Source organism: Stegostoma tigrinum, chromosome 6, assembly GCF_030684315.1.
Source record: "Stegostoma tigrinum isolate sSteTig4 chromosome 6, sSteTig4.hap1, whole genome shotgun sequence".
NCBI lineage: Eukaryota > Metazoa > Chordata > Chondrichthyes > Orectolobiformes > Stegostomatidae > Stegostoma > Stegostoma tigrinum.
This window is the reverse complement of record NC_081359.1, coordinates 96,179,255-96,198,895: the sequence shown is the minus strand read 5'-3', so window position 1 is coordinate 96,198,895 and position 19,641 is coordinate 96,179,255. Positions and strand designations below refer to the sequence as shown.

At 42.7% G+C, this 19,641-nt stretch overlaps 1 protein-coding gene across 1 annotated transcript in view; it reads right to left on the bottom strand.

Annotated features, from left to right (window-relative positions):
* LOC125453581 (gamma-aminobutyric acid receptor subunit gamma-3) overlaps positions 1–19,641 on the bottom strand; it is a 577,393-nt gene that overhangs the window by 382,179 nt on the left and 175,573 nt on the right. Inside the window, exon 4 of the mRNA XM_059646785.1 lies at positions 6,998–7,218. Within this exon, the coding sequence (XP_059502768.1) occupies positions 6,998–7,218 (221 nt within the window). The remainder of the gene's footprint in view (positions 1–6,997; positions 7,219–19,641) is intronic.

Below are 19,641 nucleotides of genomic sequence, written 5' to 3'. Positions count from 1 at the left end.
ATTCTTTCTAGGTAAGAACAAAAGGAATAGATGCAAGTGTTAGCTTTTCCAGTCGAGCCACCATTCAAAGCCCTTAGCTTCAGTTCACTTTCCCACCCACTCCCTTAATTAGCTGAAAGTCTAAATATCAGACCATCTCAGTTTTTAAGTATATTCAGTTTTGACATATCCAGAATTCTCTGTGGTGTGGAATTCCACAGATTCACAATTTATGAGTTAATTAATATCTACTCACCTTAGTTCTAAATGATAGCTCTCTGAAGGTGAATTCAAGATGCACCAGCCAGGGGAAGTAAGCTCTCAGTAACTATCGCGCCAAATAGCTTCCATTCATCATTCTTCTAAACTCCTGAGAGCACTGACCCAATTTACTCAGCCTCCAGCCCAGGGACCAATCTAGCTAACCTTTGTGAAAGCCTCTGGCTCTCCCTCACTTTCTCTGTCTGTCTCTCTCTCTGTCTCTGTGCCAAATCCTCCAATGCAAACATATCCTTCCTTAAATATGGAAAGCTAAAACTGTACAGAGTATTCTAGGTGTAGTCTCACCAGAGTTTTGTACAATAACAGCAAAACTTCCTGACTCTTACAATAAAGGCTAGCATGCCATTTGCTTGCTGTACTTATATACCAATATTTTGTCTTCCTTGTACAGCAATATTCAAAAAATTTGAACAACAACATTTATAAGTTTGATGCTTTTTAAGAAAAAATCCACTTTTCATGCATCAACATAATCTTATGCAAGCCCACTTCATAATCCATCTGCCACCCTGCTGCCTACTCACTTAATCTCTCCACAGACTGTTTGTGTTCTCTCCAAGGCGTGCATTCATCAGAAAGCTTAGCAATATTATCCTCTGTCTTGACTGTAAATCGTTGAGGCTTCAGTGATGATGCTTGTATCACTCCATCAGCCACACTTGAAAATGCTCTATTTGTCTGCATTGCTAGTACTTTTTAAAAATTCATTCAGGCGATCTGGGCTTGCCGGGCTAACATTTATTGACCATTCCTAGCTGCCCTTGAACTGAATGGCATGCTAGTAAATTAGATGCGTATTTATAACAATCAAAAATGGTTACATTTGAGCAGCAATTAATTCCATATTTTTACTGAATTCAAATTTCACCATATGATTCAAACTTGTGCGCCCAGAACTTTGGTCTGAGGCTCTGGATTACTAGTCCAGTGACATTACTACTGGTTAACCACGCATCTGTGTGTGCTGATACATCTCTCCAAATCTATGAGCCCTTTTCCTGGATGTTAACTTTTAATCTGTCAACTTATTGAATGGCTTTAAATGCAAGTATCCTACATATGGTATTACCCTTTATTCACGTGACTGGTTACATGCTCAAAAATTCTCATAAGTTTATCAACCATATTCACTTCACTATGTTATTCTTAGTGCATCATTCAGACTTGATTAACAATAGAGTCTAGTATTTTCCTAATAAATGATGTCAGGCTAAGTGGTCTGCATATTCTTCCTTTCCTGAATACATACTTTTATCACCTCCAAATCTGGAACCATTCCAGTATGCAGGCATTTCTGCAGAATTACAGGCAGCACATCCCCTAATCCTGCTGCTATCTGCATTGAAAGTCTAGGGAGTAGTCCAGAAGTCCTGGGGTTCATTGGGTTTTAGTCCATTACTTTTAGTCCATTTCCAATTCTTTCCTCTGATGATATTAATTGCCTTAATTCTCTCACTCATATTAATACCCTGGTTAGGTCCAGCTCACGTATGTAATTTGTGTCATTTAGTGTGAAGACAGACACAAATATTTATTCAATGCCGCTACCATCTTTTCATTCCCCTTGATAATATACTATTGTTTCCCAGGGGTCAATGTTTCCATGAGCCACTCTTTTCATATGCTCTGAAATTATAGATCAGGTTAGGTTAGATTTCCCTTAAATTCTTCTTTATTCACCTTCCTATTAACTTTGTGTTTACCCTGTGTTGTTCACAAAAATATGAAATCTTCAGACTTAGGACAATTTTTTTGTGACTTTCTTAGGTTCTTCCTTCATTCTAATACCATCCTTAACCTCCCTAGAACGCTGAAGATCAATTTTTATCACCCAAGGTAATATTTTCCAAAGGAATGTTTTTGTTAAACATTTTGAATTTTTCTTTACTTGTTTTAAATCATAGAGTTCCAGCACAGAAAAGAGTCTATAGCACAGAAAACAGCCCTTTGGCCCAATGTTTCAGAGATAGTAGGTACTGCAGATGCTGGAGAATCTGAGATAACAAGGTGCAGAGCTGGATGAACGCAGCATGTCAAGCAGCATCAGAGGAGCAGGAAAGCTGACTTCCAGACCAGAAATGTCAGCTTTCCTGCTCCTCTGATGCTGCTTGGCCTGCTATGTTCATCCAGCTCTACACTTTGTTATCTCCCAATCTATCCAATCTCTCTTCATAATTAAAACTCTCCAGCTGAGGCAACATCCTAGTAAATCTCCTCTGCACCCTCTCCAGTGTAAAAACATTTCTCCTACAATGTGCATACTTAAAATGCACATGATACACCAGCTGTGGCCTAACCAATTCCAGCACGACCAGTCAGCTCTTAAACTCTACATCTTGGCATATAAAAGCAAGTAACATGCGTGACTTCCTTACCACTTTATCCACCGGTCCTCCTTTCTGAAGGGGCCGATGGACATGCACACCAAGGTCTCTCTGATGCTTGGTGCTTCCTGGGGTCCTTCTATATTCATGTACTCCCCTGCCTTATTTGTCCTGTCCAAATCACCTCACATTTATCCAGATTGAATTTACCTTTTACCATTAATTAGCCTGTCTGACCAACCAACCAATCTTTATGCTCCTGTAATCTAAGGCTATCTTCCTCACAATTTATAGGTGTAGAACTGCAGGAGATGGGGAGATACTAAATGAGTATTTTGCATCAGTGTTGACAGTGGAGAAAGATATGTCAAATATAGAACATGGGGAAATAAATAGCGACATTGTGAAAAATGTTCATATTACAGAGGAGAAGCGCTGGATGGGTTCAAATGCATAATTGTGGATAGGTCCCCACAACCTTATCAAGTGTGCCCTGGAATTCAGTGGGAAGCCAGGGAAGTGACTGCTGGGCCCCTTGCTGAGATATTTGTATCATTGATAACCACAGGTGAGGTGCCAGAAGACTGGAGGCTGGCTAACATGGTGCCACAAGTTAAGAAAGGTGGTAAGGAAAAGCCAGAGAAATATAGAGGAGTGAGTCTGACATTAGTAGTGGGCAAGTTGTTGGAGGGAAACCTGAGGGACAGTACTTATGTGTATTTGGAAAGGCAAGGACTGATTAGAGATAGTCAACATTGCTTTGTGCATGGGAAATCATGTCTTGTTAACTTAATTGAGTTTTTTGAAGAAGTAACAAAGAGGATTGATGAGGGCAGAGTGGTGGGCATGATCTATATGGAATTCAATATGGCATTCGGCAACGTTTCTCATGGTAGACTGGTTAGCAAGGTTAGATCACTTGGAATACAGGGAGAACTAACCATTTGGATACAAATCTGGCTCGAAGTTAGATGACAGAGTGTAGTGGTGGAGGGGTTCTATTCAGATTGGAGGCCTGTGTCCAGCAAAGTGTGCCACAAGGATTGGTGCTGGATCCATTACTTTTCACCATTGATATAAATGATTTGGATGTGAACCTAGGAGGTATGGTTAGTAAGTTTGCAGATGACAGAAAAATTAGAGGTGTAGTGGACAGCAAAGGAGGTTACCTCACAGTGCAATAGGACCTTAATCAGAATGGCCAATGGGCTGAGGAGTGGCAGATTGAATTCAATTTAGAAAAATGTGAGGTGTTGCATTTTGGAAAGGCAAATCAGGGCAGGACTTATACACTTAATGGTAAGGTCGTGGGGAGTGTTGCTGAACAAAGTGACCTTGGAGTGCAGGTTCATAGTTTCTTGTAGGTGGAGTCGCAGTAGATAGGATAGTGAAGAAGGCATTTGGTCTGCTTGCCTTTATTGGTCAATGCATTGAGTATCGGAGTTGAGATGTCATGGTGCGGCTGTACAGGACATTGGCTTGGCCATTTCTGGAATACTGCATTCAATTCTGGTCTCCCTGATATTGGGGAGATGTTGTGAAACTTGAAAGGCTTCATAAAAGATTTAAGAGGATGTTGCCGTTCAAGGGTTTGAGCTATAGGGAGAGGCTAAGCAGGCTGGGACTACTTCCCATGGAGCATTGGAGACTGAGGGGTGACCTTATAGAGGTTTATAAAATCATGACGGGCATGGATAGGGCAAATAGACAAGGTCTTTTCCCTGGGGTGGGGGAGTCAAAAACTAGAAGGCATAGATTTAAGGTGAGAAGGGAAAGTGTTAAAAGGGATCCAAAGGGCAACTTTTAAACACAGAGGATGGTATGTGCATGGAATGAGGTGCCTGAGGAAGTGGTGGAGGCTAGTACAATTACAACATTTAAAAGACACCTGGACGGATATATGAATCGGAAAAGTTTAGAGGGATATGGGCCAAATGCTGGCAAATGGCACTAGATTTATTTAGGATATCTGGTCGGCATGGACAAGTTGAACTGAAGGGTCTGTTTTCTTGCTCTACATCTCTCTGAATCTATGACTCTAATTTACTACCTCACCTATTTTCGTACATTTACAAACTTACTGACCAACATTGCTGCACTCCAGTCTAAATTGTTTGTATGTACCACAAACAGCAAGGGCCCCACTACTGACACCTGCAGAACCCCACTTGGCATTAAAGCGATCTTCTTCTGAAGTGCGGTTGAGTGGATTGAGCATATAGTTATGGCAATTTAGAAAAATGAGAGGAAACCTTATTCAAACAGTGTAGATGTAGAAAGGTTGTTTCCCCTTGTGGGAGAGTCTAGGATCAGAGGACATAATTCCAGAGCTAGAAGCTGCCCATTTCAAAAAGCAACAAGAAATGTTCTTACTCAGAGGGTAATTAATCTTTCAAATGATTTTTATGGGAAAATGGCAGGAAAATAGAATGAAAGCTATCAGATCAGCCAGAGCTGGTTTGATAGAAGGAGTGGCCTGCTTATGCTCCTATATTTTGTGGTCCTATAGTTTCTGGCAATCTATCACATTCATTTCACTTCAAGCACATTACCTGTTAACAATCTGAATTTTAGGGAATACAGACTCAGTTTGTTCAATCTGTCCTGGTAGCTTAACAATTAGAGCTCACGTTAAATTTACACGATGAGGGGTCCTATTTAAAGCTCTTTGGTCCTCCTTCAGATACTTGGAATTCTTGGGGTGGAGCTGAACATCTGTTTTGACCTTTTGCTTTGCTGTTGCTCCCCATAACATAGTCATGGGAACCACCAGGGCAGCTTCTCTGAACTTAGAAGGATCATTCAGCAGCACTCGCCATGAACTTTTAGTTAGAATATTAGAGGTGTGCTAAGTTTCTCCAGTGGCAGACTGTAGGCTGAGTCAGTGCTCAGCAGAGAATAATCTCAAGATAATAAAATGTGAGGCTGGATGAACACAGCAGGCCAAGCAGCATCTCAGGAGCACAAAAGCTGACGTTTCGGGCCTAGACCCTTCATCAGAGAGGGGGATGGGGAGAGGAAACTGGAATAAATAGGGAGAGAGGGGGAGGCGGACAGAAGATGGAGAGTAAAGTGTCTTTACTCTCCATCTTCGGTCCGCCTCCCCCTCTCTCCCTATTTATTCCAGTTCCCTCTCCCCATCCCCCTCTCTGATGAAGGGTCTAGGCCCGAAACGTCAGCTTTTGTGCTCCTGAGATGCTGCTTGGCCTGCTGTGTTCATCCAGCCTCACATTTTATTATCTTGGAATTCTCCAGCATCTGCAGTTCCCATTATCTCAGAGAATAATCTCACCTTCTTTTCCTATAGAGCAATGCACAGCTTTGGAATGGTAATTTTCATCATTTAGGATCAATTGCCTTCTCATTTGGCATTTTCTCTAGGTTTTCTGTAGGACTCATGTTAAATTTAATTAGCACAATGTCCTCCAAGTCCTAATGAAAACAAATTGAGCAGAATGTTCTTGAGTCAGTGCAGGAATCCCCTTGATTTGTGGTGGTGTGCAAGAAGATCCTCCAATCCCCCTCCCATTAATGGAATTCAGCAGGGGGACAGGGAGAGTCTAGACCAGAGATATATTGTCACTAGGCTATGAATCCAAGAAAGCCAGGTTAGTGGTCTGTGGACATGGGCTCGGATCCCTCCATGGCAGATGGTGAAATTTGTATCAATGAGAATCTGGAATTAAGAGCTAACCTAAAGGTAACCTTGTGCCCACTGTCAATTCTTGCAAAAACACGTCTCATTCACCAAATTCCTTTAGGGAAAGAAATCTGCCATTCTTTCCTGGTCTGAACGACATGTGACTACAGGTCCACAGCAATGTGGTTCACTCTTGTCTGCGCTCTGGAAACAGGTCACTCAGTTCAAGCAGCAATTATGGAAGGGCTGGGCCAGCCAGTGATATCAACATTCCTTGAGTGAATCAAAAGATGCTGTAAATGGGAGTCGGGGGGTGGGGGGTGGTAGGGGGTACAGAACATGTGTGGGCCCAATTGTTTTCTTTATTCATTCACAGGATGAGACCATCACTGGCTGGGCTAGCATTTTCTACTCACCTCAGAGGGTAGCTAAGAGTCAACCACGTTGATATAGGTCTAGACTCATATGATGGCCAAACCAGGCAAGGATGGTAGTTTCATTCCCTAAAGGACATGAGCGAACAAGATGGGTTTCTTCCAAAAATCAACACTGGATACATTGTCAACATTAGAGTCTTAATCCCTGTTTTTTATTGTATTCAAGTTCCACCATCTGCTATGGCAGGATTCGAACCTGGGTCCCCAGAATGTTACCTGGATCTCTGGACTAATAGTTCAGCAACTATACCACTAAGTCAACCCCCACTGCCCCAAACTATGAATAACACAAAACACTTAGTTAAATAGACATCATGAGATAGTTCCTAACCTACCTCAAAGTATACAGGATTTTCCCATCATTCCATATCCTAAGCAGCTGATTGGGTGTGGTGATCCAGTGAGAATCTGCCTTTTTGGAATTCCTGAAGATAGTGTCTGGTATCCATATGAATCCAACCATGTTGCTATTGAGAGTGATAATTTTCATTGTACTGTTGAACCTCAAACGACTGTCAATCCAAGTCTGAGCAAAGAAGATGTCAATAGTGTACTCCTGCAAAAAAAAGATGAGATATAGTAAATCCAACAGAGCTGAACACAAGAGTAACAAAATGCCAAAAAGCCATACTTCCTGAGCAACTTTCAAAAGAAAGAGTTTTATTTTAGAGGGTGTACTTTTTAATTATGCAAGCATTTTTCTTCCTTCTCTTAAGGAAATGTCAGAAATGTTTGTCAGCGTTCTTTGTTTGAGCTCAAGGCTATTTGGCTTTACATCATGATTAACTTCTGGAAGATGCAAGGGGAGAACTGTTTCATTTTAATTTCATTCATTCAGGGGTTTCAGAGTCACTCATAAGGCTAGTAAGATGGTAGAGATAGCAAGAACTGCAGATGCTGGAGTCACAGATAACACAGTGTGGAGCTGGAGGAACACGGGAGGCCAGGCAGCATCAGAGGAGCAGGGAAGTTGACATTTCAGGTCAGGACCCTTCTTCAGTAAGGAGGTAGAGCTGTCTTCTCGGACTGCTGTATTCCTTTTGGTGAAGGAATTCCTACGGTGCCATCCATTTAATGGGCATGGCTGTGTGACTTTACCAGGTCATTTCAGAAGCCTGTAATTGGCCAATCACGTTGTTGTGGGTTTGAAATAACATATAATCCAGTCTGGTAACAATCCTGCTTCTCTAAAGGTTAGTGAAGTCAGAATTTGGTAAGAACACTGGGACAGGAGTAGACCATTCAGCCCTTTGAGTCAGCACTGCTATTCTAGATGATGACTTATCATCTACTTTATTCTTGAGCGATTTCCATATCTATTGATATCTTTAGCATCAAGAAATCCATCAATCTCTGCCTTGAACTCAGTGACAAAGCTTTTGTAGTCTTCTGGGGTACCGAATTAATAAGCTCCACTACCCTGTGAATAATAGTTCCTCCTCGCGTTGGGCCTAAATGGTTCGCCTATTTTCAGAAAAAGAGGGTCACTATTGCTGCACCACAAGAGTCCCTTGAAAGCTGAGAGCAGTATCAGCTGAGTCCTTGGGTGATCTCAAACCACCAACCTTTTTGTTAACAGCCAGACCTGCCGACCAATTGCATCATAGGAGATTATTAGTCCTCAGATGACCAGTTAAAGTAACATAAACCATTATTCTACCATATCCAACCTTTTACTAAAAGGTACTTTTGTAGCTGGAAGTTACAAAAGAAAATGAGAGAACTTTAATGTTCTCAATTGTACCGTTTCTTTTTGTTTTTCTTATTCACCCATGGAATGTAAGCATCATTGACTGGGTCAGCATTTCTCGCCCATTCCTAGTTTCCCATCCCTAGTCTTAATCATTCAAAAATGATAATTAATGAGACAACCTCATTTTCTCCATCTTCAACTCTAACTTATTCTTTCATGTGTCTGTGAGTCCTAGAATCATAGAGTGGCATGGAAACTGACCTTTCGGTCCAACTCGTCCATGCCGACCAGATATCCTAAATGAATCTAGTGCCATATGCCAGTGCGTGGCCCATATCCCTCTAAGTCCTGCCTATTCATAAACCCATCCAGTTACCTTTTAAATGTTGCAATTGTACCAGCCACCATCACTTCCTCTGGCAGCTCATTCCATACCCGCACTACACTCTGTGTGAAAAAGTTGCCCCTTTACGTCCCTTTTAAACCTTTCCCCTCTCGCCTTAAACCTATGCCCTCTTGTTTTAGACTCCCCCACCCCAGGGAAAAGACTTTCTCTATTTACCCTATCCACATCCATCGTGATTTTGTAAACCTCTATAAGGTCACCTCTCAGCTCCAATGCTCCATGGGAAGTAGTCCCAGCCTTTCTAGCCACTCCCCATAGCTCAAATACACCATCCCTGGTCACATCCTTGTAAATCTTTTCTGAACTCTTTCAAGTTACAATATATCTTTCCTACAGCAGGGAGACCAGAATTGAATTCAGTATTCCAAAAATGGCCAAACCAGTGTTGTGTATAGCTGCAAATGACCTCTCAACTCCATTACTCAATGCACTGACCAATAAAGGCAAGCCGAACAAATGTCTTCTTCACTCTTCTATCTATCCACAACTCTACTTTCGAGGAACGATGAACCTGCACTCCAAGGTCTCTTTGTTCAGCAACACTCCCCAGGACCTTACGATTAAGTGTTTAAGTCCTGCCCTGATTTACCTTTCCAAAATGCAGTACTTCACTTTAATGTAAATTAAACTCCACCTGCCAGTCCTCAGTCCTTTGGCCCATCTCATCAAGATCCCATTGTACTCTGAGGTAACCTTCTTCACTGTCCACTACACCTCCAATTTTGGCTCATCCGCAAACTTACTAACCATATCTCCTATGTTCACATCCAAATCATTTAGGTAAATGATGAAAATCAGTGGAACCAGCACCAACCCTTGAGGTTCACTGCTGGTCACAGGTCTCCAGTCTGAAAAGCAACCCATTCACCACCACCCTTTGTCTTCCAGCTCCAAGCCACTTCTCCCTCCATTCCATGTGACCTAACCTTACTAACCAGTCTACCGTGAGGAACCTTGTTGAATGCCTTATTGAAGTCATGTACACCACTCTGCCCTCTTCAGTCCTCTTTGTTACATCTCCAAAAAACTGTCAAGTTTGTGAGACAGTGTGAAATACATTGTTTCATTTTCTGACCTCAGATACAATATTTTACAACAATTTAGTTTATAATTCAGTTTACTTATCTCCACATTACAAAAGTTTTCAATGAAATTGAGAGAACATTTGTCTATTAATAATATATAATAATAAGGCTATTATCATTATATAAATAACTATTTTCAATGAGAAATAAGAATAAGTTGGAATGGATTCGAGCCTTATCCTCTGGCTGAAACCAGTAGATGGCAGTTAAATCTCCCTGGTTAGTTGCCAATCAGATAGCCGGCCACATCCTAGCAGTTCTGATTTTAAAGGACATTTCTGTACCGAGTACTAATCCAGACACCCAGAGACAATGAGGTCCTGAATTAACATTTGCTTATTGGAGCCTGAATAAAGCCATTGATGTCTGACAGTCATTTTAGCTCCTGTGTGATCAGAGCAAGCCACTGTGCCTTCCCTGCCAAGTGAAGGCCGGTGTGCAGACGGTCCAGAATCTGATGATGACCTTGCTCTGATGTTGCCGCCTCCCTACCCTGGGAAACCTTCTGAACTTACAAAATCTAGATGCCACCTTTTCCATACTTACACTTCATCTGAACGGCCTTATTTCTGGAGGCCAACAATGGCTTCCCATCCAAATTGAGCAGAAATTGGGCAGTCAGTGTATCAATGAGACTCAGTGGTCATTGTTATTTTCATATTTTCACATATCTTCCTTGGAGAATGGGCTAAAAGTCCGAGAATAACTAGCAGGCCGATCAACAATCTGACAGACTTTGAAGTCATTGCTCCTTCAGGTTTATACCAATATCATTTGTCAATACTTTGTACTCCCACAATCCAGACATTTGCTGATTGATCTTGGGAGTCACCCATATTTATGTGGTACCCAATGAGGTGCCAATCCAAAATTTAGAGTCAATGCTTCATTCTGCATTCCTTTGATGTCCAGGCCAATTTTTCTTTGTGATGAAACTGTTACCATTAATCCAAAGGTTGAATCCCAGGAAACCAGTGAAATCAGTGGTTTCCCATGAGAAACTAATTAACTATTAAAATCCAATCTTGTCCCTCACGTTTGTTAAAGTGGGCAAAATAAGACCGGACACATTGGCTGGAACCTTCTGGATTTACAAAGTCTATTAATAGCAGGATCTGATCCTGACCTGGTCCTGTGCTCTCTGCCTTAGCAGTTCTTCTGCCTGCTAAATCTTAGGGAAGGCAGCCAAATGATAGTCTGCTTGTTTACCTGCCATCATGTGATGGACAGCAGGCGGAACATGAACACAGGAGTGACAATGGGTGCATCTGATGAGATAGCCACCCAAGCTTTCTGCGAGTGGTCAGTAACTGAAATCTTACATCTTTGATTGTCTGCCCCGTGACCACTCCATCTCTCATAACACTTCAGTGAGTAAGTTGCCATTCCCTGATCAAGCCTACCCCTGTGGAATTTTACACTGGGGAGTCATCCCAAAGGAGTATTATGCTACTTACCCAGTATCTGCAACTCTCCAAAACACTACGAGGATAGATGGGTTACAGTTAGGGGGAGGAAAGGGGACAGACAGACAGTGCAGAGATCCCCTGTGGGCATTCCCCTCAGCAATAAGTATACCGTTTTGGATACTGCTGGGGGGGATGACCTACCAGAGGAAAGCCATAGTAGTCAGTTCTCTGGCACTGAGCCTGACACTGTGGCAAAGAAGGGAAGGGGGCAGAATAGAAAAGTACTCGTGGTAGGGGACTCGATAGTTAGGGGAATCGACAGGAGATTTTGTGGGCAAGATCGGGATTCCCGGAAGGTATGTTGCCTCCCTGGTGCCAGGGTCCGGGACGTCTCCGATCGGGTGTATAAGGTTCTAAAAGGGGAGGGCGAACAGCCAGAAATCGTGTTACATATTGGCACAAATGATATAGCCAGAAATAGGTTTGAGGATATAAAAATTGATTTCAGGGAGTTAGGATGGAAGCTGCAGAGCAGGACGAACAGAGTAGTGTTCTCTGGTTTACTACCGGTGCCACGAGATAGCGAGGTGAGGAACAGGGAGCGGGCGCAGCTGAACACGTGGCTACGCAGCTGGTGTAGGAGGGAGGGCTTCAGGTATGTTGATAATTGGGATGCCTTCTGGGGAAGGTGGGACCTGTACAAGAAGGACGGGTTGCATCTGAACTGGAAGGGGACCAATGTCCTGGGTGGAAGGTTTGCTCGAGTAGTTCGAGAGGGTTTAAACTAGTATGGCAGGGGGGTGGGAACCTGAGCTGTATACCAGAGGTGAGCGTTGATGCAGGTGAGGCAGTAGCAAGAGGTAGACCAGCTAGTGGGAAGGATTTTTCTGGGAAGGAACCAAGGGATCGGTTAAAGTGTGTTTGCTTTAATGCAAGGAGTATCAGGAATAAAAGTGATGAACTTAGAGCATGGATCAGTACCTGGTGCTATGATGTTGTGGCCATAACAGAGACATGGGTTTCTCATGGGCAGGAATGGTTGCTGGATCTTCCAGGGTTTAGAACATTTAAAAAGAATAGGGAGGGGGGAAAAAGAGGAGGGGGTGTAGCATTACTAATCAGAGAGGGTATCACAGCTACAGAAGCTTCCTTTGTCGAGGAAGATCTGCCTACTGAGTCAGTATGGGTGGAAATTAGGAACAGCAAGGGAGTAGTCACCTCGTTAGGGGTTTACTACAGGCCCCCCAATAGCAGCAGGGAGATTGAAGAAAGCATAGGTCGACAGATCTTGGAAAAGTGTGGACGTAGTAGGGTGGTTGTAATGGGTGACTTTAACTTTCCCAATATTGATTGGAACCTCCTTCGAGCAGAAGATTTGAATGGAGCTGTTTTTGTAAGGTGTGTTCAGGAGGGTTTCCTAACGCAGTACGTTGACAGGCCGACGAGGGGAGAGGCCATTCTAGACTTGGTGCTCGGAAACGAGCCGGGGCAGGTATCAGATCTTGTGGTGGGAGAGCATTTTGGTGATAGTGACCATAACTGCCTCACATTCTACAATGCTATGGAGAAGGAGAGGATTAGGCAAAATGGGAGGATATTTAATTGGGGAAGAGGAAACTATGATGCGATTAGACATGAGTTAGGAAGCATGGACTGGGAGCAGTTGTTCCATGGTAAGGGAACTATAGACATGTGGAGACGGTTTAAGGAACAGTTGTTGGGAGTGATGAGTAAATATGTCCCTCTGAGACAGGCAAGAAGGGGTAAGATTAAGGAACCTTGGATGACGAGAGCGGTGGAGCTTCTAGTGAAAAGGAAGAAGGTAGCTTACATAAGGTGGAGGAAGCTAGGGTCAAGTTCAGCTAGAGAGGATTACATGCAGGCAAGGAAGGAGCTCAAAAATGGTCTGAGGAGAGCCAGGAGGGGGCACGAGAAAGGCTTGGCAGAAGGAATCCGGGAAAACACAAAGGCATTTTACACTTACGTGAGGAATAAGAGAATGATCAAAGAAAGAGTAGGGCCGATCAGGGATAGCATAGGGAACTTGTGCGTGGAGCCTGAGGAGGTAGGGGAAGCCCTAAATGAGTTTTTTGCTTCTGTCTTTACGAAAGAAACGAACTTTGTAGTGAATGAAACCTTTGAAGAGCAGGTGTGCATGCTGGAATGGATTGAGATAGACGAAACTGATGTGCTGAAAATTTTGTCAAACATCAAGATTGACAAGTCGCCAGGCCCGGATCAGATTTGTCCTCGGCTGCTTTGGGAAGCGAGAAATGCAATTGCTTCGCCACTTGCGAAGATCTTTGCATCCTTGCTCTCCACTGGAGTCGTACCTGAGGACTGGAGAGAGGCAAATGTAATTCCTCTCTTCAAGAAAGGAAATAGGGAAATCCCCGGCAATTATAGACCGGTAAGTCTCACTTCTGTCGTCTGCAAGGTGTTAGAAAGGATTCTGAGGGATAAGATTTATGACCATCTGGAAGAGCATGGCTTGATCAAATACAGTCAACACGGCTTTGTGAGGGGTAGGTCATGCCTTACAAACCTTATCGAGTTTTTTGAGGATGTGACTAGAAAAGTTGATGAGGGTCGAGCTGTGGATGTGGTGTATATGGACTTCAGTAAGGCATTTGATAAGGTTCCCCATGGTAGGCTCATTCAGAAGGTCAGGAGGAATGGGATACAGGGGAACTTAGGGGCTTGGATACAGAATTGGCTGGCCAACAGAAGACAGCAAGTGGTAGTAGAAGGAAAATATTCTGCCTGGAAGTCAGTGGTGAGTGGAGTTCCACAGGGCTCTGTCCTTGGGCCTCTACTGTTTGTAATTTTTATTAATGACTTGGACGAGGGATTGAAGGATGGGTCAGCAAGTTTGCAGACGACACAAAGGTTGGAGGTGTCGTTGACGGTGTAGAGGGCTGTTGTAGGCTGCAGCGGGACATTGACAGGATGCAGAGATGGGCTGAGAGGTGGCAGATGGAGTTCAACCTGGATAAATGCGAGGTGATGCATTTTGGAAGGTTGAATTTGAAAGCTGAGTACAGGATTAAGGATAGGATTCTTGGCCGCGTGGAGGAACAGAGGGATCTTAGTGTGCAGATACATAGATCCCTTAAAATGGCCACTCAAGTGGACAGGGTTGTTAAGAAAGCATATGGTGTTTTGGCTTTCATTAACAGGGGGATTGAGTTTAAGAGTCGTGAGATCTTGTTGCAGCTCTATAAAACTTTGGTTAGACCGCACTTGGAATACTGCGTCCAGTCCTGGTCGCCCTATTATAGGAAAGATGTGGATGCTTTGGAGAGGGTTCAGAGGAGGTTTACCAGGATGCTGCCTGGACTGGAGGGCTTATCTTATGAAGAGAGTTTGACTGAGCTCGGTCTCTTTTCATTGGAGAAAAGGAGGAGGAGAGGGGACCTAATTGAGGTATACAAGATAATGAGAGGCATAGATAGAGTTGATAGCCAGAGACTATTTCCCAGGGCAGAAATGGCTAGCATGAGGGGTCATAGTTTTAAGCTAGTTGGTGGAAAGTATAGAGGGGATGTCAGAGGCAGGTTCTTTTCGCAGAGAGTTGTGAGAGCATGGAATGCATTGCCAGCAGCAGTTGTGGAAGCAAGGTCATTGGGGTCATTTAAGAGACTGCTGGACATGTATATGGTCACAGAAATTTGAGGGTGCATACATGAGGATCAATGGTCGGCACAACATTGTGGGCTGAAGGGCCTGTTCTGTGCTGTACTGTTCTATGTTCTATGTTCTATGTACTACTTTCTGTAAATAGTTCCGTCATTCTGTAATTTATGCTAAGTATTGCAAATTGAAGGCATTTTGTAATATTCAGGATAGCTGATGTTTGAGGGTTCTCCATAGCTCAGTTGGTCATGCACTTAGTTGTGAATCTGAAAGTTGTGTGGTTAAGTGCACTCCAGAGACCTCAACACAAAGCCAAGGCTGGCTCCAATGCAGTACTTAGGCCATTGTACGCTATTAGAGCTCCCAACTTTTAGTTGAGCTGTTAAACTAACATTCCACTGCTCTCTGGAGATGGGCACGAAAGATCACAAAGAGCTATTTCAAAGAGAAGAAGAGTATTTTCCCCGGATCGCAACCAATTCGTAGATTCATCCAACACAGAAAAGGCCTTTTGACCTATCAATCTGCATCAATATAATGACCAGTAAAAGTGTGCAAATATCAATTTCCTGTGTTTGTCTCAATTTCTTGAAGGTCATGGTATTTGAAAGGTTGTAAGGTTTCCAGCCTCCACCACCTTTCCAGGCAAAGCATTCCAGATTTCCACCACCAGATGAGTGGAAATCAGTTTTTCCAAATCTCCTCTAATCTCCTGTCCCTTATCCTAAAACTATGCCCCATCGTGATTGACACTTCTACCAAGTGGAACAACTGCTCTCTATTTACCTTCTCCATAGCCCTCATAATCCTATACACCTCAATCAGTCCAATTCTGAGGAAGGGGCACTGGACTCAAAGCGTTAACTCTGATTTTTCTTCACAGATGCTGCCAGGCCTCTGAACTTTTCCAGCAAGTTGTTTTTTTGCTTCTGATTTACGCCATCTGCAGTTCTTTCAGGTTTCACACCTCAATCAATATTTACCCAATAGTACTTACACAGCAAACATACTTCATTGGATGTAAAGCTCTCTGGGCTGTTCTGTGGTTGTGAATGGTGCATAACTTTGTTTTCTTATCAGAGTCATTTACCTAATAACACAAGCGTGAGAGGAAAACTGAAGTGATGCATGACAATTTTCATAACTTAGTGAATAAAGGAGAGCTTTGTATCACTATTTAAAAGTATATGTCTATGAGTAAAGGGTAAGCTACACTTTAAGCCTGAAGCTTATAATATCCACAGAAACATGTGAACTTTAATGTGGTGACATGATTGTATCTTGGCTCTATGATCTCTGGGTGATGGTGGATAGGTTCAATTCCTCAAGGATAATCAGGGGTGTAATCACAGGAAATGTATCAAGAGACAATCAACTCTTCATTACTATTTTATCAGTTACTGTATGTTTCAAGGTAATTAGGTCTTGAACATCACATGTATTAGGCATTTACCAAAACAATGATCACTATTTCAATTCATTATGTGTGAAAGCATTAAGATAACTTGCAGACACCATCATCACTACATAAATAAGAAGAACTCACTTTTGGTGATTTGTTTATATTTCTAAGTCTGGTATGATTTGGCGAGATAGATTGAGTTCCATTTCGATTTTGATTTTAGCTACTGTGCACTTCAGAGTAAAAAATGCCAAGAAAAATATTAGCACTACTGCTATGAACTGCTTCCAAGCTAATAACATTGAAAAACATATTTGAACATGTAGAAAGTTACTAAAAGGCACAATAGGATTTCAATTTGTAAAGGCTTTACTGTAATAAGCAAGCTAAATGCACAACTGTTTATACACAATTCAGCAGTCAAACTGCAGAAAAAAAAGTAATCATTTAACATCTGAAAAAACCCTTCAATTTTCATTTTCTCTGTCACTGAAGTGGGCACTTCATTATCCAGGATCTAGTCCAAAACTAATCTCATTTTATCAACAATGTGTTTTCTTTTTCCTTTTATGGCTGGATGACTTCTAATCCCTGAAATAGGTCTAATGGTGAAGGCTAATTTAGGGATCCCTCCCTCCAGTCAAAGTTAGGGCAAACGTCCAACCCAACATAAATCCTCACAAATACGCTCTCTTCAATCTCAGTGCCAGCTCTATTCTGCATGGTCAACAAGAGACACAGCCACTTCTGTCTCTTTCTGTTTTCTTGTTGTTTCAGCTACTGTCGACTGTTTTCCTTTCAATGTCCATTTCACAGATATGTTAAAAAAAAGGATTAGGCAACTTAGACTGTTGAGCCTGCTCTGCCATTTAATTTGATCATGGCTGATGGTCTATAGCAATGTCACTTTAGTTGCATCTTTCAATGGCTTTGGTTTCCAGGAACGTATTAATTTATTTCTTGAGCCTGCTCAATGATTGAGCTTCCACTGCATTCTGCGGTGGGAATTCCAAAGGTTCACACCCTCCAAATGAAAAAACGTTCTTCTACATCCACGTCTTAAATGAGACTAGAGCCAAGGAAACATCTTAACAACAAGCATCCTGTGAGAAATTTGTACATTTCAATGAAGTCATCCATTCTTCCTTGAAACTCTGGGAAATGTGGACCCAGCATCCTCAATCACCCAATATGAATGTGAATCACAAGTGTACGAAGTGTGAAGCTGGATGAACACAGCAGGCCAAGCAGCATCACAAGTGTACTGTCTCCACATAGAAGTGCTGTCCTCCAGACCCCCAATTTGATTCTATCTTGCAATTAAACAAACATTTTAAAGAATAATTGATGACAGAACCTATCTTTCTAATACTTAACTGTCTCCGAAACTGACAGACTATCTATATCAGCCCAGCACCCAGGTCTCCCTGCCCAGACCTTCTTTAACCTATAATGACCAAGAGTTTGTTGTCAGGCAGGATTCAGAACAGGTCACGTGACCTCTTCATTCTCTTTACTACATGTTGAGGCGACAGTCCCAAACGTAGCGACACAATTCTTCATATTTGTAACATTATTAAGAAAAAGCGTATAATTTATAACTTCCATGCCTTTTGGTTGTGAACAATGTTCCATTAAGTGGGGGGACAGCACGGAAGACTCAAACCTTTTCAAACAAATGCAGTTAATCTCGCTCTTTGTGCACCTTCTGTGCAGCCGTAACATTGTATTCCTCACTCTATTACCCTGATGCACTTTGTATGGTAGGATCTGCCTGGACTGCACGCAAAATGAAAGTTTTCACTGGGTGCCTAGATACGTGACAATAATAAATCAAAAGAAATCAGTAAAAGAATGATCTTCCTGAGAGATTATTATTAACAAGCAACGAGGCTGTAAATTTTAAGTTTTGCACAAATTTAAGCAATGTCAGTATTCTTAAACTCTTTCACAGGATATGGGCATATCTGGCAATTACAGATCAATTATCCACTGGTGAGCTTCACTGCATGACACGTAGTGTGGGTACACCCACAGAGCTATTAGGAAGGAGATCCAGAGTTGTGACCAGTGTAGGATCGGCAACATGTTTCAAAGTCAGCATGGTGTGTGCCTTGGACTGAACATTTGGGTGAGTAGTGTTTCCATGCACCTGCTGGTCTTGTTGTTTTGGGTATCAGAGGTTGGGGGTTAGAACATGTCAAATTAAGCTTGATGAGTTGATGCATCTTCTACACATTAAACACAAAGAATTGGTGAAAGGAGTAAGGGCTTAAGGTCATGAATTAAGTGACAAGCAAGTTGTCAAGTTGTCTTGGATGATGCCATGCTTCGTGACTGTTGCTGGAACTGGACTCATTCAGGCAAGTTTCTGTTAATAATAAAACTCAGGGTGTTGAAAAAGGGGTCTCACTGATGATAGTGCATTTGAATTTGAAGGGGAGATGGTCCGAATTTCTTTAGTTGGAGATGGGGTTCACCTGACACTTCTGTGCTGTACTGAGGGTGGCAACCATGTTGGCAGTGCCATGTTTCAGATGCAATGTTATGCTGGGGCCCTGACTGCTCACAAAGGTGGCTGTAAAATATCCCATTGGCGCAATAGGATCAAAAGTAGGGGAGATATCCCTGGTGACTTGGCTAATATTTAACACTCTACCAAAAAATAAAATTCTGGATGGGTACATGAATGATTGATTGCCAAATGGGATTCAATTAACTTAGGTTATATATAGAATCCCTACAGTGTAGAAACAGGTCATTAGGCCAAACAAGTCCACACCAACCCTCTGAAGAGCATCTCCATCTCTATCTCTATAACCCTGTATTTCTCATGGTTAACAAACCTAACTTACACATCCCTGGGCACTATGGGTAATTAAGTATGGCCAAGCCTCCTAACCTGACCACCTTTGGACTGTGGGAGGAAATCAGAGCACCCAGTGGAAACCCATGCAGAAACAGGGAGAACGTACAAATTTCACACAGTTTGTTGAATCCCTACAGTGTGAATCCTTGGGTGGGATGCTCTGAGGGTTGGTGTGGACCTGTTGGCCCTTTGGCCCAACAAGTCCACACCAACCCTCAGAGCATCCCACCCAGACCCATACCCCTACAACCCACCTCAACTACACATCTCTGAACACTACAGGCAATTAAGCATGGCCAATCCACCTAACCCACACATCTTTGGACTGTGGGAGGAAACCAGAGGAAACCTACACAGGCAGTCGCCCGAGGAATGGCATCAAATCCAGGTCCCTGGCGCTGTGACGCAGCAACACTAACCACTGAGCCACTGTGCCACCCCAAATCTAATTGGAATGGCCAAGTTGGACAGAAGGGTCT